The sequence below is a fragment of the Palaemon carinicauda genome, chromosome 2, assembly GCF_036898095.1.
Source record: "Palaemon carinicauda isolate YSFRI2023 chromosome 2, ASM3689809v2, whole genome shotgun sequence".
NCBI lineage: Eukaryota > Metazoa > Arthropoda > Malacostraca > Decapoda > Palaemonidae > Palaemon > Palaemon carinicauda.
The window spans coordinates 148381149-148408194 of NC_090726.1; the positions used below are offsets into that span (position 1 = coordinate 148381149).

The 27046-nt window shown below is 41.8% G+C and overlaps 1 protein-coding gene across 4 annotated transcripts in view; it reads right to left on the minus strand.

The window, feature by feature from the left end:
• The window catches only part of Not3 (CCR4-associated factor Not3), a 247433-nt gene that overhangs the window by 106380 nt on the left and 114007 nt on the right, over positions 1 to 27046 (minus strand). For 3 of the 4 annotated variants that reach the window (XM_068358964.1, XM_068358991.1, XM_068358973.1), the window contains exon 6: positions 6189 to 6326. In XM_068358964.1, coding sequence (XP_068215065.1) covers positions 6189 to 6326 — 138 coding nt within the window. The remainder of the gene's footprint in view (positions 1 to 6188; positions 6327 to 27046) is intronic. The other variant, XM_068358982.1, reaches the window with a different exon arrangement.

Sequence of the window (27046 nt, forward strand, 5' to 3'; positions counted from 1 at the left end):
CAACAAAAAAGCATTTGCTCCAACTTTGAACTTTTGAAGTTCTACTGATTCAACCACCCGATTAGGAAGATCATTCCACAACTTGGTCACAGCTGGAATAAAACTTCTAGAATACTGTGTAGTATTGAGCCCCATGATGGAGAAGGCCTGACTTTTAGAATTAACTGCATGCCTAGTATTACGAACAGGATGGAACTGTCCGGGAAGATCTGATGTAAAGGATATTCAATTATAAAATCTTATGCAACATGCATAATGAATTAATTGAACGATGGTGCCAGAGATTAATATCTAGATCAAGAATAAGAAATTTAATAAACCGTAAGTTCCTGTTCAACAAATTAAGATGATAATCACAAGCTGAAGATCAGACAGGAGAACAATACTCGAAACAAGGCAGAATGAAAGAATTAAAACACTTCTTCAGAATAGATACATCACCAAAAATCTTGAAAGACTTTCTCAATAAGCCAATTTTTTGTGCAATTTAAGAAGACACACCTTATGTGTTTCTCAAAAGTAATTATGCTGTTAAGAATCACACCTGAAATTTTAAGTCACAAAAGTTAAAGAAACATTAATAATGCTGAGATCCAGATGTTGCGGAGCCACTGTCCTTGACCTACTGACAATCATAATTTGAGTTTTGTTAGGATTCACCTTCATGACTCCAATAAGGCATTCTCTAATTAAGAAGGCTCTATGTCCTGAATAGAACACAAAAAAATTCTACTATAAAAAAAAAAAAGGTAGTCATTCTTACCAGTTTGAGTATTCGTCAGTCCACAGCTTGGAGAAGAAGAGTACTGTATGCCCCTGACTGATGATCGCTCGACTAGGGTTAAGTCCAGCCCAAACTTGTTAGTTTCTTTAGTTGCTGCACCCTCACCATCCTTGTAAGCTAAGGAGGGGGGCTTTGGGAGAGCCTATAGGTCTATCTACTGAGTCATCAGCAGCCATTGCCTGGCCCTGATTGGTCCTAGCTTGGGTGAACAGGGGGCTTGGGTACTCATCATACATATATATAGCCAGTCTATAGGGGCATTGTCCTGCTCGATAGGGCAATGCCACTGTCACTTGCTTCTGCCATTCATGAGCAACTTTAAAAAAAATTGAGTAAATAATTGATGCTGTGACAAATGGTTAAGTGTCCTGTAAGAGCTTTGTTTAAATTATCTTGGGCTCCAACAATAGGGCCAAAAAAGAAAGTATCTAGGGACCTACCCTGCTTCAAGCACTTGCGATATCAAATGGTTCATGCGGAACGCTAAAGTTGCGTCAAGTCCACGGTTGTTATATGTTCAAGGGGGGGTGGGGGGTGGCGGCGACGGTTTCCTTAGGATTTTTACGCTCTCATAATAGTCTCAAGCAACCATAAAGAACTAGTATTCTTAGATACTTTCTTTTTTAAATGGATAGTATTCATAAACAGGTTAGAAATTCTCCGTCTCTGAGAGGTCGTTCTCGTCAGATATTTCCCGACTGCTCTTAGGGTACAGAGTAACAGACTATCTTTGTGAGACAAGATGGCGAGTCACATCTAGAATCAAGTATAGCTGGATTTTGTGTCTTTGCCACAAATATGGGAAAACAAGAGAAAGATAATATTTCCACCCCTTGGAATGTGAAAATAAGAAAGGCCATATTTGCTTACTCTCTTAGCGGAGGCTAGAGCAAGGCAGAGGAAAGTCGTCAGGGTGAGATTCCTGTCTAAAGCTTTATGCAAGGGGTCATACTGGGTCATTTCAAGTTCCCAAGGAGGGCAGGTCTGTTCAAAACTTTTGATGAGAGCAGATAGTTCCCATAAAGAGGAGATATCAAGTCCCTTTAGTTTAAAAACCTGGTTTAAGGCTATGCAGTAGCCTTTCACCACAGAGACCGAAAAGTATTTCTCATTCCTCAGGAACACTAGAAAGGCACCAATCAGGGGAATAGCGGCACTGAGTGGACTACAACACCAAATATAGAAAGTTGACCACTTGGCCTGGTAGAACTCTGCAGAGGACTTTCGCAGGTATCAGAAAAGGTGTTTCAGAGTTGGTCATAAAATGACTTTCTTTTGGAGATGCTGGATAATCTCCAACCATGAACTGCCTCGTGGAACTTTCTTGAGAGTGGTTGAAGCAGAAGGTTTGATCATTCAAGGTGTCTTTCATTACTGTAGCTGGGTCCAGGACTGGAGATCAATACACCAGGAGTTTGGTGTTCTGGTGAGTGGCGAACATGTCTAGAGTTGGGAAACACCAGAAAGTCACAAGACACTTTACCACTTGAGGAAGAAGCAAAGAGAAAGAGAAAGATATTGCTCTGATCTAGGCCCAATGATGGATCCCCACGCCTAGCTGGCATAGCAAGTGGGACACTCAGCCTCCTTGTTTGGATATGTAGGCCACTGCTTTGTTGTCGTCGCTGATCAACACAGAAGAGTGATCTTTGAGGGTCTCCAAGAAGAGTAGCAGCACTAGATACGCCACTTTCATTTTCAGATAGTTGATATGATAGGTCTTGTCCTCCTGTGGTCACAGGCATTAAATTTGCTCGCTTCAAAGGCGAGTGCCACACCCTTGGCGAGAGGCATCAGAAAATAGAAGGAACTTGCAAAGGGGTACCATACCACAGGTAAAATTTCCTTTTTTTGCCACCATTGGAGATCTGTTACCATCACTAAGGCTGCAGGAGGGTTTGATGACTATGATCCATGGCTCTCATAGCCCACAGCACCGAGCGAAGATATATCCATCCGAAAGGGCCCAGTTTCTCCAACCAGATGAGATAACCCAGAATCTTCTGACAAGAGCCAACTAACAGCAATTCCCTTTCAAGGAAAGAATCTGCCACTTGCCTGAATCGTAACACCCTGTTGATGCAAATGCTCTGGCCTGGGTCGAATCGATCTCCACGACTAGGTATATGAAAATGTTGTTGGGGGACAAGGCTGGACTTCTCTAGGTTCAGCTGGATCCCCAACTCATTGCAGATGTCGAGGTCTGTGGTGTGCAAGCAAGGCACGCGACTCTACTAGAAAAAGCCAGTCGTCCAGATACAGAAGGAACAACATGCCCATGGCATGAGCCCAAATTGAGGCAAGGGCAAAGGTCCTGGTAAACGCCTGGGATTCGGTGGAAAAGCTAAAGCACAGCACCTTGTCTCTGAAAGGGAACCCCAGCTATTCCCTGATCCTGGGTGGATAGAGATCTGAAAATACATGGTGGAACTGTAATACCCAGTGTCAATGCGTGCGAAGAGACAGTTGATACTTTGGGCTTTCTTACAGACTGTTTGGACAGAGAGGAAGCAATGGTATTTTGATAATACATTCCAATCAAAATTGGATTTGTGGACGCTACTGAAGAGGTCCCAACCTCAACTTAAGTGGGAGAATTATGGGACAAGGTCAGAGAATTCTCGTGAGGACAGTGATGCCGAGGACCCCTGAGCATACAAAGCAAGCTAGACTAATATGAAGGAGAGGGTGTAAGATAAGGATCTTCTAAAAAGGGCTGCCTCAGTTATGGGGAAATGGCAGTCTCGACTTGTGAGTGACATTCTAGTAAGAAAATAAGGGGGGACTTTAGATGCTTTCATGGGCAAAGCTTCAAGAAACAAAACATAATCCCGCAGACACTCCACCATAAAGGTATCACTTTAGATGCTTTCATGGGCTAAGCTTCAAGAAGCAAAACGTTACCCCACAGAAACTCCACCATAAAGGGATCGCCAACAATTACACCAGTGGGAGGCGAGGGAGATCTATGTAAGTCAGAATAATCAAGCACCAAAGACAATGAGAATGGATCAAGCACCGAGAGTGCAAAGACCGTAGCCAGGGGATTTGTTAAAGAGTGACTTATGATCATTCGGTCCATGGCGTGATAACCCATTCACAGATTTATCATCATCAATAGTTGAAGGTAAATCACAGATGTCATCCTCAGTTCCCGGAGTCTCTGAGGGCTCCAGAAAAGGAGATACTTTTAACTCATTGCTCGACAGTGGGGATGCAGATCTATCTTGACCCAACTCATGAAGGTGCCACAAGGGCAACCATCATAGCCAAGGCAAGTTCACATACCATTAGCAACATTAGACATTAAGTAAAAAAATCCTCTTGACAAAACGACCAGAAAAGTGAATCTTGCCTTGCAGCATAGAGTAGCACAGTCCAGCAGTGAAGTTGCTTAGTAACCTTTTATAGTTACTAGTTAAGCATCCCTTTTTCTTTTGTCTGGTTATAGAAAATCTACATAGGAGTAAACCCAAATAAATTACTCGAAAGTTTGTATCCACGTAGGAATAAATTTATGTATCAAGAGAAACGCACTAATTTTGTTACTACATCAACCCCAAGGAATAACTATTTAAGGCAGGAGCAGCCTTCCATACACAGGGTAACAATCTTACAATTAGATCAAAACATTATATTTTGGATTTGACATGCATATTTTTCCAGTATGGTTTGGAACAATTTTTCATCACATCAAAATCCTACAAAATCTACTTCTATAAATAAGATAACATTCCTTTCTAAAATTCATGGAAATATGAAGATAAATGCCTCATCAAAATAAAACTACAAGGAAATGCACAAGACAATAACTATTAACCTCAATATATTCAGCCTAAACCAAAAATATAACAATTGTTAGTATTGTTAGTAAAACAAACTACACTACAAGGGAAGAGAGGAATGGCTCATTACAAATAAAAAGAAAAGATAAGGCCTCATACAATAAAACTTTATCCATATTTTCTTAGCAGAGCCTCAACTTGACAAAATCAGGTAAGTAAGGCCCATCAGGTATACCCAAAGGACATCTCAAAACACATAGCTTATAGAATAATTTTGCATAAAGGTTTAGTAATTAATATCTTATACTTGTTTTTCTACCAAAAATTCAATGCTATGTCTTCATCTGAAAAATTAATTGCTTCTATATTTGCATCCAATTAAAATCCTCATCATACCTACAGTATGTTTACAGGATGTGCTAACAAAATTTACTGAACATCATAAATGTTCTTTAAGCATGTATGCTAAAAAAAACATAATATCCAAGAATTTAGTATGAGAAATAAGAGAAAGTTCATAATATTCTACATTGTAAAGAAATATACCATGACTAACCATTTAATCTGTGCATACTTTCATATCAATACAATATTGAAAAGAAAAAAAAAACACACTCAAAGGTTTACTATGCAAAGATAAATGTTGATGAGGGAGAGAGAAGTAGACTAGCAATAAAAATGAAAATACTTTGAGAACTTATGTCTCAAGTTATCCATCTACCCTTCGGCTGGTCATAACCATGATTAGGATAATCATAATGCAATAATACATAAAAATCTCCCTCAGAAAGACAATCCATTAGAGTTCTCATGCCTGAGGGTACACTCGGGCACATTATTCTATCGAATTTGACTTCTTGTTTTGTTAGAGTTTTTATAGTTTATATAGGAAATATTTATCATAATGATGTTACTGTTCTTAAAATATTTCATTTTTCCTTGTTTCCTTTCCTCACTAGGCATTTTCCCTGTTGGGGCTCCTAGGCTTATAGCATCCTGCTTTTCCAACAATGGTCATAGCTTAGCAATTAATAATAATAATCTGTACTGTATATACTTTCATTTCTTATATAATTATCATCCTATAAATGTACATTTATTTCTTATCTTCCCATTTCACTCTCTTGATCAATCAGTGTGCACACACACGCATACACATATACACACTGTCATCGCAACTAATTTGCTCACATCAGGATTGATGTGTTTACCTACCTCAACTTTAGGCATACCATATGAGCATAATACAAATAAAGAAAACATCTGATTTAGATGTGCCATTCCTCTTTTACCCACAGGGGTTCTTCTATCAAGATATAAAGTAAACCAAAATCTACTAAAAAGAAAAAAAACAATCACACCAATACCAAAAATACAGTCTAAAAGAAAAATGATGAGCTTCTCCCCAGAGAAAAATCAATATTATTGGCAATGTTAATTCAACAAAAACTTGAAAATTTACTAAGCAAGAAATACAAATACAGTACCATGATTTTTACGTTAATCCTGGGAAGAAACTCCTTTTTCCACCTTTGACCGAACCCCTGAACATGCAACTAAGCTGTCTAGTCCAAGTGCCAAAGGTGGAAAAGGTTAGTATGGTTACGTACTTCACTTACTTTGCCTACAGTTATTTCAGGTGTGGGGTAGTCAAGGTCGTCCATGTCTATGTCATCATATAGCGCTAGGTTCTCGCTGAAATCTGGGTCTTGAGAACTTTCGATATAATATTCGACATCTTCTTTTATAAGCTTTATCTGTGAAAGAAAAACAAGAGCATAGCAGCCACCTATAATAACAATGGGCAGTCCATCTATAATCTATGACAAAACACTTGACATTCGAACTCTAATTAAACCACAGCCTGCATAATTTTCAAGCTTAAAAAGTCACATTAAAATTTGCTTTGGTGTGCCCAACATTCTGGACATTATGAGCACATTTATAAAGAACATTGGAAAATTATGATTTTTAATCATTTATCATGATAAAAGTTTACACACACAAGAGTTGTTTATTTGTCTGTGACTGAAAACTTGTCTCACAATACATCTGGTCTTCCTAAGGGTAGTGTTCTTATCATACTATCTACACATGACATGAGCTTAGAAAACCACCTCATTGCATATGTAGATGATACTACTCTTTTTGCATCAATTTCATCTCCTAAATGTAGATCTGGGGTTGCTGAATCCATTAATAGAAATCTAGCTAAATTAGTGCATGGTGCAAATTATGGGCATAAAGTTGAATCCTAACAAAACTCAATATATGATTGTAAGCAGGTCGAGGACAGAGGCTCTTCAACATCCAGATCTCAGCATTGATACTGTTTCTCTAACTTTGTATGACAAAATTTTAGCTGTGATTCTTGACTCAAAACATATTAGGCCTGTTTCTTCTCCAATCCAAAACTGTCTTATTGCAAAAGTTTTGTAAGATTTTCAGTGATCAATCTATTCTGAAAGTGTTCTAATTTTTTCTTTACCTTGTTTTGAGCTGGTCTTTAGCTGCTCAATCTCTTCGTAATTTGTTGGACAGGAATGGCCTATTAAATTTCTTATTTCTGATCTAGATATCAATCTCTACCACTGTTGTTCAATTAGTTTGTTATGCACGTTGCATAAGATTTTTCATAATTCTGACCAGCCTTTGCATTCAGATCTTCCAGGACAGTACCATCCTGTTCATAATACTAGGTATGCAGTTAATTCTAATGGTCATGCCTTCTCCATACTGAGGCTTTATATTACATAGTAACCTAGAATTTAATTCCAGCTGTGACCAAGTTGTGGAATGATCTTCCTAATTGGGTAGATGAATTGGTGAATCTTCAAAAGTTCAAACTTGCAGCAATTATTTTTATGATGAACCGGCTGACATAAGTCTCCTTTAAACATTTATAAATGAAAGATCTATTTTGATGTTCATGGTCTTAAAATATTTTAATTTTTATTGTTCATTACTTCTCATATCGATAATTTTTTTCCTTATTTCCTTTCCTCACTTGGCTATTTTTTCCTGTTGGAGCCCTTTGACTTATAGTATCCTGCTTTTCCAACTAGGGTTATAGCTTAGCAAGTAAGGGCTTATAGCAGTAGTTCCCAAACTGTTTAACTATCAAGGACTCCTTTTATTTAAATAATTTTTGCCTCAAACCCCACGATAATGAAAGGGCTGTCAACTTAACATGTTGCTTTAATTAACTAGCAAAAAACCCTCTTATTAAAAAACTAGACACATGTAAATATAAAAAATGGAAAATATATAAAAATATAAAGTAATAGAGAACAGAACAGAGCAGAAAAAAAACTATCTTAATCTCATTCATTAGATGGATGATGCTGTTTTGATGCTACCATGTTTTCAACTGTAGGGTAAATGGCAGACAGTTTTAAGTGAAAATCAGGCTTCACATTCATCCTATATCTGTATTTTGATTTTATGTAAACGAGCTGTGAGAAAGCCTGCTCACATAAATAAAAGGTATGAAATGGCATGAGATACATCAGGGCATTGGTATCCAGTTCTGGGTACAGTTGACCTCCCGTGAACACGAGTTCTATTAACCCAATTTCGAAGTTACACGAGTTCAAATTTATTGAGATATATTCTGTTATCACGAAATGTCCGATGTTACAAGAGTTGAATTTCCCGCCTAAGAGCAAGAGTGAGAGAGGTTATTAAGAATATATTTAAACTTGAAAACATATGAATTTCAGTTTTTAATGTAGTACCAAAGAAAGTGATCTAATTTTACATATAAATGTCCATCCATATTTGTAAATGTAGATGTTGACAATTCAGCATGTTTACAGTACATCATAGCTCTATTTGTGAATGTGGTTTGCTCTAAGATACTACAAAATAGAAAGATTTTGTTAAAGTTAAATAAAAAATTAAGTTTTAAAATTTATATTGCGATAATATAAAATAAACTTAATTGTTACATTTATCAATATTTATATTCACTATCTTTATTTACATCGCGTACATAGATGGCTGTGGATCATCATCGTCAACAGCTGATTCATCCGTTTTTGTTGTTCAATGTGCATTTTCATACGAAACCAATCGAGAGAGCATTTAACATAGTTCTTTTTTTCAAGGGTTACGTGATACTCTGTTAACTATATGTGAGCATACTCGTGATACCGTTGGGACCTTGAAAACAGCTGACAACAAGATCAAAATAAAAACAATTGGTAATTTCTGTTGTTAAAATACATCTTGAATTGATAATAGAAAAGTACAAAAATTATTAAACAAAGTTCAGATAACATCAAAACCAGGATTATTTTAGATATCTTTCAGTTCATATACATTATGTTGTCGGTTATTAAAAGCTACAGATTAGCTGACGAAATAGAATGACGTCTTAATCCCTGCTTAGGATCAAAAATAGATTTAAGCACAGTAAAAGTTTATTGTGTGTGTAGTATTTATCTGACAAAAAAAAAAAAAGAGAGAGAGAGAGAGAGAGAGAGAGAGAGAGAGAGAGAGAGAGAGAGAGAGAGAGAGAGAGACGTATTCATATAACTAACAATAATAGCTTAAAACAAAATGTATGAAATCAAAGATAAAAAATTAATTGTAAATAAATAAGCACGACATTGAAAGGAAAAAATGTTATGATCGGTTATCTATTTATCAAAATGAAAAATAAATCACTAATGTCTTTGATATGCATAGTAGCATTATGCGTTTGTACATACCAGAAAGTAATGTTCATTGCATTTCTAACTTGAATATATACTTATTGATATAAAATTAATTGTAGACTGTATAAATTTAAAAATTGCAGTCTTTCCCAGTAGTCAAGGTCCTTAACTACTTCTATTCTAGCAATAAAGGACCTTTGCACACTCACTATTTGTGCAATATCCTTTGGGTAGTGTGGGTACCATATCACATTGCAGTACTCGAGTGTACTACGTACACAAGTCTTGTATAGCATTATCATGTGTTCAGCTTTTCTTGTTTTAAAGTGTCTGAATAGCATTCCCATATTTGCTTTACATTTAGCCAACAGTGTTGCTATTTGGTCGTTGCATAAAATATTCCTGTTCGAGAGAGAGAGAGAGAGAGAGAGAGAGAGAGAGAGAGACGTATTCATATGATAACTAACAATAATAGCTTACAACGAAATGTATGAAATCCATGATTAATTGTAAATAAATAAGCATGACATGGAAAGGAAAAAATTTTATGATCGGTTATTTATTTATCGAAATGAAAGAAAAATAAATCACTAATGTCTTTGATATTCATAGTAGCATTATGCGTTTGTACATACCAGAAAGTAATGTTCATTGCATTTTTAACTTTAATATATACTTATTGATATAAAATTAATTGTAAATGTCCATTAGACTAAAAGGAAAAATTTGTTACGATCTTTTATTCAATTACCGAAATGAAAAAAAAATTGATCGCTAATGTGTTTGATATGCAAACGCAGTAGCATTGTGCGTTCGTATCTAACACACAGTACAGTTTATTGTGATTTTTAACTTACATATGTTTTTATTGATATAAAATTACTTTCAAATAAATAATCATGAGATTAAAAGGAAAATATGTTATGATATGTTATTTATTTAACGAAATGAAAGAAAAATAAATCGCTAATGTGAGTCCGAGATGGTGAAGGATTGGACTGGATTGGTGATAGGAATTTAGCAGACCTAGAGCATGCTGATGATGCTGCCATTGTTAGCAGAATACCACAGGTTTTGCAATGCTTGCTTACCAGAATGCATAAAATACCACTCAAGGTTGGGCTGAAGATAAATAAGAAAAAAAGACAGATAAGAACGGAGTATGCGATGGAAGATAAAATATCATTGGATGGAGAAAGGAATAATGAGGTAGAATCATTTAAGTATTAAGGAAGTATGATCTTCAATGCAGGGACTTTAGAATTAGAGTTTAGTGAAAGATTGAAAAAAGCAAACCAGACAATGGCTACGTTAAGTAAAATTTAGAAATCAAATCGCCAGAAATTACATATAAAAAAATCAGACTATATATCAGTTTAGTGAGATCAGTGGTACTGTATGAACATGAGTCATGGCATGACAATGAAACAATCTCCAATAGATTTAGTAGATTTGAGAACAAAACCCTCAGAAGGATATTGGGAGTTAAATGGCAGGACAGGATTAGAAATGAAACAATAAGGGAGATTACTTGAGTACCATATACTGATATCATGATGAAGGATAGATGGAGATGGCTTGGGCATGCTCTTCGTACTCCCCAAGAGAGATTAGTCCACCAAACGTTCAGCTGGGCTCACAAGGCACTAGAAGAGGACTATGAAGTGCTAAGTAGATGATGAATGAAGTATTGAATTAAAAGCTCAAGATAGAGAGGACTTGCTAAATCTAACCGAGGCCCTTTGTTTCAATAGGCATAGGAGATGATGATGATGTGTTTAATATGCATTTGCAGAAACATTGTGCATTCATACATACAATAGCTTTGCTTATTGTGTTTTTCAAATGTATGTACTTATTGATATAAAATTCATAGTAAATATATAATGAGAGAGAGAGAGAGAGAGAGAGAGAGAGAGAGAGAGAGAGAGAGAGAGAGAGAGAGAGAGAGAGAGAGAGAGAGAGAGAGAGAGAGAGCGAGCGCTCAAATATGCGGGTAAGTACAGTACTGCAGGACAGCCACCACACTTGAGAATACAAGAGCAGTTGTTCATAAGTGCTAGCTATCTCCTCATAAAGAACACTAAAAACACAAGAATTTAAGGGCTGAGCTTTTATGAAGTTAACTACTTTCACTACTTCATCTAGGGTCGTCTTCAATTTTTCTCTTTTGCTGCCAAGGATTCTCTGTGTATGCAGCAATGAGTCACTTTGACATTTTGCATTACAGCTTGGATTTTTGCCTAGAGTCCTTTGTACTTTCCCAACATTGCGAGAGCCCCATCAATACTGACTCCTACACACTTTGACCATCCAATTTCATTTGCTATTATAAAATCATTCAAACTATCAAAAATACTCTGCAGTTGTGTGTGTTGGCAATGACAGGCAAAAGAAAAAAATCTTCCTCAATTGTACCATAAATTCATATCGTATGAATGCAAGTAAATCAGCAATGTTAGAAACAGCTGTACTTTCATCTAATTGTAAATAATAATGCAGACTTGTAATCACTTTCTTCACTAGTTGACTTTCAACACTGTCCAACATGTCTCTATACACCACTTGACAGTGGTGTTTAACAATAAAATAATATCAAAACCCTTTGATACTTTGTCTCCCTGCATTCTGGAGGCCATTACTTTGGCAGCAGGCAGAATTAGCTCCTCCCCTATCGTATGTGGTTTTCCACACTTTGCTATTAAATGAAAAACATCATACAAAGCAAACACAGCATTCTTATTATAACCCCCGGTTGCTATATTTTCCATAATATTTTGTATTGAAAACAGTTCTTCCCGTTTTCTTTGAAGATGTTCAACAGGTTTGTTAGTATGCTCCCTATGTTTAGTTTCAAAATGTTGGCGAAGTTTGGCTGGTTTCATACTTTCACTGGACAATACTTCATAACAGAACACATTGTAGTTACTGTTTAGCTTCACTGCCTTTACATATGAATATGACAAATGTGGAGATAATTTGCATTTTTCCCAAACTAATACAAACCTCAATTTGTATTTTTTCCAAACTAGTACAAACCTGGAGTTATTTATGTGGATTTTATTTTGGCGACGCTGAAAGCTAGCCATTAGACAAAAAGTGCGAGGTGACAACCCTGCCTAACCACAGAGTGGGTAGGAATGAAAAAAATTATTTGAAGTTCTCTGGCATCCTGACATTGAAGGTCATTGATACCACCTATATCTACTCAAACAGATGTGGACTACATCACTTTTTGATTGCATGCAGGACTTCAGGGGGACAGGTGATAGAGGGCCAATTTATATAAATAACTCAAGGTTTGAATTAGTTAGGGAAAAATACAAATTATATCCACATTTGTCATTTGTTCCCATACTAACAAACCTTATGTTATTCCTGTAGATGACTCGCTCTTAGGAGGGTGGAAGCCCAATTTCTGGCTTGGATATTGACTCGGGTTTACCTAGTACAGTATTTACTGTAGTAGAGAAAAACCTTGCCACCTCGCGTATCGATACAAAGTGAGTATGATAGCGGCCTGAGTAACTAAACTCGTGAGAGATAACATACCAACATCTGGGTTAGATTATTCCAAGTTATGTAAATAGGAATTACCCAAAGAAGTTTCCCATTGCCTATCTCGCGGGAAGCAATAGGGACGTGGACGAGAATACTAAATTTATGACTATACTAGGCTGCACAAGGGAAGTGATTCTTACCTTCAGAGGTTGAAGCCAGCTTACAGAGAGACCCATGGCGCTGTACCCCAAGGGAGGGGAAGATGAAGAAAGGGAAATGCTATACACTCTCTCATTCATCCCAGACTTAACCTGGGTAACCAATGCCCTCAACCATTTGCTACTTGTTCAACAAGGAACCCAAGGTATTCTTAAACCACTTGTTGAGCAGACACCACAGGAATGATAGTAAATGTATTGAGCCTGTTGTGGGTCAAGTCTTGTAAATAGTGAGTGGTGGAGGTTGTTTGACACTTCCACACGCTCACTTGTAATACCTGCAACACGTAAAAAGATGAGCTTGAACGCCACGGACGTACTGATGCCCCTAACATCATGGGCTCTTGGTCTTGGAGCCAGATGAGGATCGGGATTCAGGGCACTATCGATAACTGTTTGAATCCAAGTTGAAATAGTGTTCTTGGTGATCCTCCTCTTAACACTTCCTGAACTAACAAAAAGAGATGTTAGTCAGGGCTGTGTTGCTGAAGTGTGTTTAAGATATCTCAAACTCTTCAGTGGGTACAGTAACAATAGATCTGGGTGACTGGTCAAAGAATGTAGACTCTTAATCTGAATGGGTCCGAATCTAGGGTCCAGTAACCCCGGATTTTTTAGTCTTCACAATAAACTCAGGGACAAAGCCATGTGTCACTTCAACCCCATCCCCTTGAATGGGCGATGTCATATGAGAGACATCAAGTTCACTTACTCTCTTTGCAGAAGCTAATACGAGTAGGAACACAGTCTTCAAAGTGAGATTTCGTTCAGTTGCATGGCATAATGGTTCATTAGGAGGTCCGTTTAGGGATCTCAAAACTCGAACCATGTTACAAGGAGGTGGTCTGATCTCTGACTTGGGGAAAGTGATCTCATTAACTACGTATGAGTAAAGAAAGCTCCAACAAAGAGAAAATATCAACTCATTTCAGCTTAAAGGCAAGGATTAAGGTCTAGCGATATCTTTTTACTGCCGACACTGAAAGGATTTTTTTCCTCCAGAAGGTATACAAGGAACTCCGCTATTACCAGAATAGTGGCATCGAGTGGAGAGATGTTCCTTCCACGACACCACCCACAAAAAACTGTCCATTTAGCTTGTTACACTGAGGCAGATTACTTTTGCAAGTAGCTAACATCCTCTTAGCAACTTGTTGCAAAAAGCCTATCAAAGAGGAGACGCTAGATAGTCTTCGGGTGGCATCTCGGCACTGGGTCTAAATGGCGATGATTGTTGTGTCTTCTTGTCCTGGGAGGACCTCCTTCTAGGATTGAGACTTCCATGAGACGAACTGACATGGGTATATAACCAAGAAGGGAGATCACCTTTCTTCATGAAGTCCGGGATTTCCTTAGGGAGTCCAGGAGGAGGAGAACATCTCCTAGAAGGAACCCGAGAAGGTGCCTGTGTAGGTCTAGGCGATAGCCTCTGGGACATCAGAAGATCCTGTTTCGAAGGGCGAAGAGGACGATCGAGACTGATAGGAACATTCGCAAACTTGTTGGAACGTTCTTGAAACCTTCAGGAAAGGGTAAGGGACTATAGCTAGAGTTGCAAGTAGCTGAAGGTAGAGGTTTTGGGACCGCGCTTGCTCGTGATACTGATACCTCTACTCGTGAATTGCTCGTTTTACAAGCAACAGGTGCCGATTGTGAAGGTGAAGGCCCTGAGGACTCCTGTTGCACCCGAGGACCACACACGCTAGCTACAGTAGGCGGTGATGGCCTTTGAACAGGAGCAACACGAAGCACTGGCAAACGCGTTACCGCGGAGGTACGTATCCGAGTCGCATAGGCGAGCGCTTTGCTGAAGCACCCCAAGCAGCAAAGGGCGCTGGGGGCAGCTTAGCTGGACGCCTGTCTGGGTGTTGTTCAACAGCAAATCAGGTTTGGTCGGAGGCCGTTGAGAAGTACGAGCTGAGGTGCGTCGCATGGATGGACTGCACGAACGCCTACCTCTTCCTTTTGGGGAGGAACGTTTAGACCATGATTGTGAACATTCGGTTCGTGGTTGTGAGCATTCTGTTCATGATCGTGAACGTCTGCTCATAATCTTAAACAGAGAAAATGTCTAGAGTGCCTAGTTCGTGATCATGAGCGTTGGTCTCTTGATTGTGAACGTCATCCTCGTGATCGTGATAATTGACCACGTGAATACGAACGGCCCCCTAGCAAGCGTGAACGTCTCGATCTAGAATGTGAATGTCCATACCTAGCTTTAGAACATCTGGCTTTTGATCATGATGACCGTGATCGTGTGCGTTTAGCTCGTAAAGAGGAATGCCTTCCAAGAGAAGAGAGCTGAGACCATGATGACCTTCGGTCTCGTGAGCGTGAAGTTCTAGAGCTAGAACGCCGAGATCGTAATAACCTTCAATCTCTTAGATGGTCTTCAGATTGTCGCGAATGACAATCGGAAGACGACAGTCCCGTAGAACGATTAAATGGAGAATCTCCCCCTCGCAAACAGCTGGCAGAAGGAGCGCTAGCTGCATGAAGATCGTTACCTACAGTCGGAGGATTCCTGTGGGGAGAAATAAGGCTGAGGATTACGAGACGACGAGGCCGTTGGAAGGGCAAATGCGAGCGATCGCCACTTCAACGGGTGGAAGGGCAAGGAGAGGACGACAGATGGACCTCGCACAAATCCAGAGCATAAGCTGTTGAAGGCTCTGGTGAAAGGTCCTTCCTAGTTCCTCACTCAAGGAGCTACAGCAACAATTCTTTCGAAGAGGGAGCAGAAACCAGCAATGATGGCCATACCTGCAACACATCTGCAAGGAAAAATGGCTCCCCAGCAGCTGGAGGTGAAGGTGCTCCACTAAGGGAAGCAACAACACCCCCAGTACCCTGAGGTTACCAAGGAGTTATTCGACCCGCGCTCCTGCTTGATCGCATCTCGGAGGAAGGCGCAAGAGAAAGAGCTTTGGGGAGAAGTTTGGGCATCCTGGAAGAAGAGGATCTCCTTTCTTTGCCGCTGAGGAGGAAAGATCACATTTAGCCGCCTTCTTCCTACAGCGTCCAAATTCTTCCCACTGGGAGGCAGGCCACTGCCGACACTTGTTGCATGGTGAACCTTGCTTGCAACGATGCCCCCAACACGTCGAACACAATTCCATATCCAAAATACTTTTCCTAACTTCAGTTAAAAGTCAACTTGTACCCACCTCAATTATGGACCCCCCCCCCAAATAAAAGAGAAGAAAGTACTGGGACAGTTTACAAAGTCATCAACCAATTGGGTTACAGTTATAACGTTCGATGTGACAGAGATGGTGCGAGATTGGAGAAAGTAAGGAAAATTTGAATCAATTGATTTTTAATAAAACAAACTTTGTGAAGCAACAAAAATTTTCGTAGAGAGAGAGAGAGAGAGAGAGAGAGAGAGAGAGAGAGAGAGAGAGAGAGATGTATTCATATGGTAACTAATAATAAGGTATATAAACAAACTGTATGGAAACAGTGATACCCTATAACATATTGGTGCTGATGTAATATTCATTATGAAGAGATTTCAAATAAGTTAAGAGGGATTATATAAACAACTACATGTTATTCGTACTGCTTGTCTGCATAATCGCTATACGGTAGCGTAACCTTGAGATCAGCTGATGCCTACCAAAAGTAATTGTTGATTATTGAAATGCTCAAGATATTGAAAAATAGAATACAAACATGCTTTAATAAACCACAATAATGACAAATGAAATATGAAGGCTTAATAATGAATACAATATCAAATACTGTATGAAAATTTAAAAACGAACTACCCTTAGGGCCCACGCACACACTCGCACAGAGAAAGTGAAAACGTACACACATGATAACTAATAATAAAAGCTATTAACGAACTGTATGAAAACTGTGATATCCTGTAACATATTGGTGCTGACGTAATATTCATCATGAAGAGATTTCGAATAAATTAAGAAATTACAAAAAAATTATGCCACTCGTATGTGCGCAATCTTACGATACGGTAGCGAGACCTTCAGATCGGCTGATCATAACCAAAGGTAAACAAAATATTAAGCAATTCTTGATGTTTAAAATTCTTCCGAAATTGAAAAATAGAATACAAAATTGCTTTAATAGAGCATATGATATCCTACTAAACAAGAAAATATAATAATGATATACAGTAAAAAAATATTGATAAAATATGACTTAGATGATTGCCGAATCATGAGACATCATAATAAATTTAAGGAAACTTCACTTTTTCAGTTCGACGAACGTCAAAATCGACTTACGACGCATCTCTCGGTCCCTGTCTCCGTCGTAAGGCGACGACTACCTATATACTGGAATTCCGCTATTACTGGAATAAAGGCGTCGAAGGGAGAGATACCCCTTCCACTATACCAACCACAGAAAACAGTTCACTTAACCTTGTAGACTGCAGCCAAGGATTTCCTTAGGTATCCAGACATCCTTTTCGCCCTTGTTGCGAAAAGCTTCTCTGAGAGAGGAGATGCTGGATACTCTCCAGCTTTGTTAAAGATGTTCACATACGGCTGTCTGTATAGATCGTGTCGGGAAGGAAGTTGTCTTTGGGACCTCCATCAAGAGTTGAAAAAGGTCCGGGATCCATTCCGCATGATGCTATAACGGAGCAATGAGTCATTGATAGGTTTACGGATGATCTCATCTTGTTGAGCACCCTTCTCTTGAGACAGAAAAGGGTTAAGGTGTAAAAGTTCATGTTGTCCTACTGTTGTTAGAATATTGTACATCTTGCAAGAGAGCCTGCGGATCAGGGACTGGGGATCAAGGACTGGTGAACAGTAGAACGGGAACCTTTTGTTCAGGGAAGTAGTGAACAGACCCACTGTCGGGAAACCCCACAGTCGGGACTTGTTGGCTACTAGATGATTCAAACACCACTATCTGAGTAGCTCTGCTCAGATTGTCCGCGAGTACATTCCTCTTACATGGAATGATGCAAGCTGATAGGAACACAGTTGTCTTCTGTCCACCTTTAGACTCTCCATTGCTAAATGGCAAAGGGGCTACGAAAAGGTACCGCCTTGCTTGTTTACACAAGCCACTACGGTGGTGGTGTCGCTCATCAACACCACCGAGTGACCTACCAGGAACTGATGGAATTGTTGTAGGGATAGAATGGATGCCCCATCTATAAGTGGTTTATATGTTGGTACCTTTCGGATTCTGACCAGAGCCCAGAGGCCGTGTGGTGCGGCAAGTGAGGCCCCACCCTTCTTTCAATGCATCTGAAAAGAGCATTAATTTTTGAGGGGAAGGGGAGAATGAGATGGTTGACTCTTGGCGGAGATTCTCGTCTGCCACACACCACCTCGGGTCTGCACGCTGGTTGGGTCCCATTAGGACCAGCATATTCGGAGAGTCCTCATGTTGAGCCACCTGTATTTCAGCTGCCAGGCCATTGTGGGCTGGAAGAACCAGGGATGTCAGATGACCTATGAGACTTGACCAACGCTGAGCTGGGAGAACGCCTCGGAGGAAGGTGGTTGCCACATTCATCAGCCTCTGGACTCTTGTCGTCTGATGGAAAGACTTTCTGCAGACTGGTGTCAATTTTCATACCCAGGTACAGTATACCAGTCTCTGTGATGGAAGCAGGGATGACTTCTCAAAATTTTCCACGATCCCAAGATCGCAATAAAATTCGAGGAGTGTCTCAGTGTTGAAGAAGGGTCGCCACCTATTCTGCTAGAATCAGCCACTCGTCCAGGTATCTTAGGAGACAGATGCCAATCCTGTGGCCCCAGGTTGACACTAGGGTGAAAACTCTCACAAAAAAAAATGGGGTGCTGTTGAAAGACCGAAGCACAGCACCTTGAACTGGTATTGTCTGTTGTCATGGATGATCCTTAGATACTTCCTCAAAGACGGATGGACAAGGATCTGGAAGTAAGCGTTCTTGAACAAATCAGAGATTGTCCATGGTTCGGCCCTGTGCTGCAGTCACCGGCATTGCAGGCATCACCTTACTAGTGGAAAAGTGGGAGGATTGCCCTCCCTGGCCTGCTACCTCTACCTCCTTTGCCTCCTTGATTCAACTTGTTGCCCTTTTAATCTCTAGCAGGAAATTGCTTCTTTGGCAAATTTCTGGGCAAGCCTACTGTCTTGCTGGTCTGTGGCCTGGACATTTACGGCTTCCATGGAGGGGGAGCTGCTCTGTAGGACCTAGAGGTTATGGCCTTCTGGAGGAGAGAGTTCTGGTTGGACTTCCTCCATTGATTCGCCGCTCGTTCAACGTCCTCTGTGCTGAACAGTGAGGGTCCCTCTAACGACGAGTTCCATAGTTTGGTCACCTCCGCCTTTGGTACCTGACAAAAGCCTTTTACAAGACACCCTTGTCAGAGTTTTCATGGCAAAATCTAGTGGTAATGCCAAGAGGGTCTTGTCTGACACCTCATAATATCTTCTCTTTTAGATAAAAGAAGGTGGGAGGAGTTTTGAGGAGGTGCCTGTGTGAAGAAAGCTCGACATACCTGTTATCCTAAGTAAAGGCCTTCTTCCTGGCCCCCTTCAACCCCTTGACTAGGGAAAAGCAGTCTTTGCCCTCTTAAGAGGCAGCCGCAGGATTGTCTAGGACTCTAGGCCATTAATGGCCCTAATACAAGACAAACCTGCCAAAAGGTGTATTCGGAATCTTCCTCCTCCACTTCATTATAATTAAGACTTGTCGCCCCTGAGAAGATAGTCCTCGTTGCCCGAGTCCTGGTCATCGTCCACCCACGAGCTCTCACCCATTGGAGCCCGGGGTGGGTTGGGGTCTAAATCAAACCTGGATGACATAGGAACGTCTCTTGTTGACGTTACTACTGCTGAAGAAGCTGTCTCACGAGTCTTCTCCTGGGTCTCCCAGGAAGACCTAACTGTGCTGTTCTTGGGTATGGTATTCAAATCCTTGTTCTCTCTGGGGAGGAAGAGACTCCTCTAACAGGGCCAGACTTGAGTCCTCCCTGCATCTGCTGGACTGAGGAACCCCTTTCAGAGAAGGAGCTGACTGGGGTTAGTCTGAAGAAGTAGAGATAGGGTGCTGCTCTAGAAGAGCCACCTCAATAGGAGAGAGGCAGTAGGACAAAGTTAGGGAGAGTGCGAGCCCTATCTTGTACAGGGTTGAAGGTTGTATCACGGGGAAGGAGTTGGGTTCTTCTGTCTCCTCCTCTTCTTCGTCGTCATGAGCAGCTGGGAAAAGTCCTGCTGGACTACCTCCATGGAGCCAGTGAGGCTGGAACTTGGGTGCCTCTGGTACTGCTGACTTGTATCTAGGGACGGACAGCAGGGAAGAGGTCCTCGAAGAGATCGTCTTCTCCAGCAGAATCCTGGGTGTACTTGTGGAAGCTACCAATAAATGCTTACCTGAGGCAGCGGTGCCAGAAACTACCAAACTCACTGCCTTCACTAAAGCATTGAACCACGGAATGTCCTCCTTGAAGGATGGAATCGAAGAGGGCTTCTCACTGGGTAAGTTTAGGGATGGGGAACGCTTCCTTGGAGTCCGAGGTTTCAGAATCTGATAGGGAAAGAGGGGTCACTTACCTGGCCATAATGGTACCGGCATGCCTCTCACTCTGGCTTAAGTGGTTACAGAACGAATAAGCGAATGCTCTGTAACACGTGCTGAACTCTTCGAGCCAACTATGAATGGTACTTTTCAGCTGCTCTCCACTTGTCGTTTGCTAGCTGTTGGGCTGATGCGTGGCACTTTGTGCTAATGCTCTACCGACTGGGTGCATGTTGACAGAAGTTGGCAAGCAGCTACGTCGCCAAACGCTACTGGGAGCTAACGAACTGATGATGACGAGCGAGCAGGGGCTGGTTTGCGAGCTGCTACTGTTGGTCTGGAAGAGTGGGCGATATGCTCGCGCATGGACCTGCATATCACGCTCAGGAAGTCTATCCCTGAAAGAGTCACAAGGCGCGTAGCGATTGGATGGCTAGTCACGCGCTCGCGATAGGGGGGTTGATCTCATTGTGGTCAGCAGCAAACAGCTGGGTCGTGCGTTGCCTGAAAGTGCGCTGAAATTCGCAAGTACACTACTCACTTGCTGACGAGTGGTGGTAAGTAGGTGCTAGTTCATGCGCTGACGCGCTTCTGGAACTGTGGCAAGGAGACGTCCTATGAAAGCAAGGGTCTTAATGAGCGTTCCTTATGCCTGCGCTGAAGGGCAAGGTTGGAGAGCACTGGGTAGCGCGGTGCGCTCCTATGATGAAGGCACTATGGTCTGGATTCCCCGAGGGGAATGGCGAGCACTCCTGGACTCTGGTACTAGTACAGGAACAGGCTGTGGCACGCGAGCAACATCCACAGGCAAACCATGCTCAAACGGGCTGGAAAAGATAGGAGGCATAGCCGGGCACTAGTTAGAACCACATGGCGTGGACCACTACAGGGAGCACTTAACCAGCGAACAAGAGAGGTGACCCCCTAAAGGTACAGGAACATGCCAAGGAATTTGCGTACCCCCTCTCCGCAGGTTGAGCATACTCAGGGCAAGGGGAAACGCAGTAGTCAGCGGCAGGTGAACGTGGAGAACTCAGAACTGGCAACACAGCGCTGGCAGCGGAATCAAGGAACTCCTCCGGAACTAAGCCTTCGGAGGGGATCCAACTACAACTCTCAGGAAGCCGTTGTGCGCTTCCTCTCAGCTCCCATCTGCAGCAACTCCACCAGACCTCCCTTCGACGGGACTAGCATCACCAAGCGAATACCAAATCTGCAACAAATCGTCTATTGAAAAGGATTCCCCTGCAAAGAAGAAGAAGAGAGACCGAGCGAGCAGGAGCTTCGGAAAAAAATCAAGGGGTTAAAGAAGTAGTCCGAGGTTTCTTTGACTTTGAGGATGACCCCAAAGGAGAAAAATCCCTTAGATTTCTTCTTACGCTGCCGTTCAAATCTCTCCTACTCGGAGGAAGACCACTCCTAACACTACTCACAATTGTCATCCTGTATACATGGTCGTCCTTTACAGGCTGGACACAACGAATGCGGGTCTGTCTCGACTGAGGACATGAAGGTCCCGCATTTGAGCCCTTCAGGTCCCGGACAAGTTCGCTTGACGACCGAAAGAAGTCAAACTCACACCAGAAAAGAATAAGATAAGAAAAACAATTAGTCAATATGGCAGTCAGGTTTGGAGATACAGTAGACAGAGACTAGCGTCCCCTCTCGGACGAGCCAAAAGGAATAGTGACGAGACAACACAGGTGTGTGAGCTAACTAGTGGTGGGGTAGTTACATCTCCCTTTAAGTCTTTTGGCTTCGTCTTTTAGCTTTGCCGATAATATATCCCTAATAAAGAGCGAAATGGTTTATATTTCGTGTCGGAAATTATGAAATAAGTATTAAGCACTTCATACTGTTAACCATTAACACAATAATAGTTTGACTTTACAAAGTAATGAAGTAAACAGCACTTCGATCAGGATAAAGTTACATGCTATTAAAATAATATATTTGTAAATGGCCAATGGTAGCCATACCTAAGAAATGTAGAAAGGCAAAATACAGTATTACCAAACCAATCATGAAATGACTGTGTACACACAAAATTCATAAAATACTACACCAACTTAATTCACAACAAAATGACAAATTCAAAGGTAATTTGTATTTTTCCCTAACTAATAAAAACCTGGAGTTATTTATGCGGATATTCTTTCGGCAGCAGCTGGAGGTAGCCATTAGACTTTAAATTGCGAGGTGGCAACCCAGCTAACCACTTAGAGAGGGTAGGTAGGGAGTGGCTGGGGGGTACCCAGCTGCCTCTATATATACTCCCACAGCAGTGAGATGTCACTTTTTATTGCACGCAGGACTTCTGGGGGACAGGTGATGGCGGGCTTAGGTGGGTGGAAGTCCTGGATCTGGTATGGACATTGAACCGGTTTTACCTTGTACAGTATATGACTGTGGTCTAGGGAAAACTTGACACCTAGCTGAAATATACAAAGTAAATATACTCGGGCCTAAGAAATGTCATAAAATAGAGGTGGCTGTTTGTATGAACATCTGAGTTTATAAAGGAAAACAACAAGACGTATCCCATTGCTCCCTCACAGAAAGCAATGGGGAGGAAGACAGTATAAAAATTTAACTTATACTAGGCTACACAAGGGAAGTGATAATTACCTGCAGAGGTTGAAGCCAGCTTACAGAGGGACCAATGGTGCTGTGCCCCAAGGGAGGGGAAGATGAAAAAAAGGAAAGCCAGACATTCTTCTGATTCATCCCAGTCTTAATCCGGGTAACCAAAGCCATCAACCAATGGCTACTTGTCCATCAGGGAGCTTGAGGTATCTTAAACCACTTGCTGAGCAGCCACCACAGGACCGATAGTGAATGTATCGAGTCTCGTGTGAGTCATGTCTTCGAGGTAATAGGCTGTGAAGGTGGTTTATCTTTTCCACCACACCCACTTGGAGAACCTAAAACACGGAGAAGTTGTGTTTAAACGGCAGTGAAGTACTGATTCCCCTGACATCATAGGTTCTACGTCGACGAGCCTGAAGAGGATCACGAGCCAAGGCTCTTTCGGTCACTTGGCGAATCCAGGAGGAAACTGTGTTCTTGGTGCCCCTACTCTTTACTCTCCCAAAGCTAACAAACAGAGATGTTTGTCTAGGCCATGTTGTTGCAATGCATTCAAGATAGTATCTCAAACTCCTCACTGGGCAAAGTAACAACTGATCTGGGTTGTCGGTTCCCGAACGAAGAATCGCTATCTGAAAGAGCCCGAATCTATGGTCCCGTACCCCCGGATTTTGAGTCTTGGCAATAAACTAGGGGGCGAAGCCGACTATCACTTCTCCCCATCCCCTTGAATGGGTGATGTCATTCAAGAGGCCGTGAAGTTCACAGACTCTCTTTGCCAAGGCTAAATCAAGCTGGAACGCCATCTTCAAAGTGAGATTTTTGTCACTTGCATGGCATGATGGTTTGTAGGGAGGTCCTTTTAAGGATTTCAAGACCCAAACCACATTCCAAGGAGGAGGCCTGATCTATGACTGGGGGCGAGTGATCTCATAACTCCGTATGAGTAAAAAAAAGCTCCGACGAGGAGGAAATGTCGACTTCTTTCAGCTTGAAGCTATTACTGGAATAGTGCCATCGAGTGGAGAGATATTCCTTCCACACAACAACCACAAAAGACACTCCATTTAGCCTAGTATACCATGGCTGAAGACCTAGGCAAGTTTCCGGACATTCATTCTGCAACTTGTTGTGAAAATCCCTTCTGAGAGAGGAGAAGCTGGATAGTCTCCACACGTGAAGTCAAAGCAACTGCACGGTCTTGTGGAAGATGTTTGCGTGTGGTTGTTTCAGTAGGTCTGGTCGTGGAGGAAGTTCTCATGGTAGATCTACTAGAAATTGCAGGTGGTCGAGAAACCACTCTGCGTGATGCCATAGCGGAGCTACAAGGGTCATCATTAGATCTTTGGATGCTCTTGTCTCGAGCAGTCTTCTCATCAGACAAAACGGGGGGAAAAGGCGTACACGTCAATGTTGTCCCATCGTTGTTAAATTGCATCTTGCCAAAGAGCCTGAGGGTCCGAGACTGGAGAACAGTACTGCGGAAGCTTGCTGTTCAGAGAAGTTGCGAACAAGTCTACAGTCGGGGAACCCCACAAGGTCAAGACTTTGTTGGCTATCTGACGTCTTCAAGACCATTTGGAGCCTACTATCTGAGTTGCTCTGCTCAGATTGTCCGCGAGCACATTCCTCTTGCAGGGAATGAATCGAGTTGATAAAGCCACCAAATGTTCTCGCCCTCTAAGGATCTTTACTGCAAGATGGCATAGAGGATGCGAAAAGGTACTGCCCTGTTTGTTTATGTAAGTCATTACTGTGGTGGTGTTGCTCACCAACACCACAGAGTGACCTACCAGCAACTGTTGGAACTGATGAAGAGCCCGGTAGGCTGCTCTCATCTCTAGAAGATTTATGTGCTGTACCTTTCTGACTCTGACCAAAGGCCGGAGATCGTATGACGCAGCAGGTGAGCCCACCACCCTTCTTTTAACGCATCTGTGAAGAGCATCAAATCTGGAGAGGGACCGAGAAGATTTTGGCCTCTTCGAAGGTTCGTCTACCATCCACCAACTCAAATCTGTCACCTGATCCTGAGTTATGGGAACTCGAGTGTCCAGTGGGTCGGAGTATTAGTTCCACACAGACTTCAGCTGCCACTGCAAGGATTTTATCCTAAGGAGCCTGTTTGGAACAAGACAGATGAGAGGTTAGGTAGCCTAACAGACTCAACAAACAAGAGGCTTGAAGAACTTCCATGAGGATGAGTGCAGCCAGTTCCTTCAGCCTATGTCCCCTTTCATCTGATGGGAAGACTTTCTCTAGGATGGTGTCTATGATCATTCCGAGGTATACCAGTCTCTGTGAGGGTTGCAGTGATGACGTGTCGTGATTTATCAGGACCCCAGATCCTATCAAAACTCGAGAAGCATGTCTTGGTGGCAAAGAAGGGTCGTCTCCGAGTCTGCTAGGATCAGCCAGTTGTTCAGACATGAGATGACGGATGCCGTTCCTGTGAGCCTAAGACGACACTTAGGGCGAACACTGGCAAATAGCTGAGAAGCTCTCGCGAAACCAAAGCATAAAACCTTGAACTGGTATGCCTTTCCCTTGTGAATGAATCTTAGATACTTCCTTGAAGACGGATGTCTTGGGATCTGGAAGTATGCGTTCCTCAGATCCAGTGTGCACATGAAGTCCCTTCGATGTACTGCTTGGATAATCGTGTCTGCTGTCTCCATTCTGAACCGAGTCAGTTGATGAAACTTGTTTAGAGGGGACAGATCGATGATTGGTCTCCAACCTCCAATTGCCTTTTTCACCAGAAAAATTCAACTGTAAAAGCCTGGAGACCTGTCTACCACCTCTTGGAGAGCACCCTTCTGCAGCATGATCTGGACTTCTGCCCTGAGGGCCAGCTCCTTTGCGGATCGCATCGCATAGAAGCCTAGATGCACTGGATTGCGAGTCAGAGGAGGGAGAGATTGAATGAACAGGACGCGATACCCTAGAGCGATTACATCGACCGTCCAGGGATCTGCCACCTCTGCAAGCAGCGGTGTAGGCATTCTTCCACAGGTGGTGGGTGATGATGAATGGCATTCCTACTGGGAGGGATCACCTCAGCCACCTCCCTTTCCTCCCTTCTTACCTCTTAATGATTTGGACCCTTTCTGTCCCTTGGACAGAAAGGGCCACTTAGACACCTTGGATTGGAAGTTGACTGGTGATTGACAGATTGATTGATTTCAAGTTTTCTGGCATCCTGACTTCTAAGGTCATTGACACATACCATGTATTTTATATAAAAGATAAAAGAATATTCATTTAAAACCATAAAAGATAAGATGTCATTAGAGAAATTAAATAGTTTTCAGAAGACCTGCTTCTGAAATGATTTTAAAAATGCCGCTCGCATGGTAGGAAACATCATGTCCAAGAATCTTGGCAAGGATGAACTTGCCATCCTCACCTCGAGCCTCAAACAGATATCTATTTCTTAAGTTCACCTCGAATGCAGGGAGCAGTCACTCTCCCCCCAGCTCCATCTCTTTGTCGATGTCTCACAGGATTGTAGATACAGGAGAGGGGGTTCCCAGCCCCCTCGTCCCGTCCCTTTTAGTCGCCTCTTACGACACGCAGGGATAACGTTGGTGCTATTCTAATTGTTTTTATGGCCCCGCAGCCACAGGGATAAAACAGATAATGCAATCTTAGAAGTACAGGGTGGTTTTAGAAGAGGTAGGGGTTGTATGAATCAGATTTTTAGTTAGGCAGATATACGAGAAATATTTAGCAAAAGGTAAGGAGGTGTATGCATCTGGAGGTGTATGGATCTGGAGAAAGCATATGATAAGAGTTGATAGGGAAGCAATGTGGAATATGATGAGGTTATATGGAGTTGGTGGAAGGTTGTTGCAAGCAGTGAAAAGTTTCTACAAAGGTGGTAAAGCATGTGTTAGGATAGGAAATGAAGTGAGTGAGTGGTTTCCGGTGAGAGTGAGGCTGAGACAGGGATGTGTGATGTCGCCGTGGTTGTTTAACTTGTATGTTAATGGAGTGGTGAGAGAGGT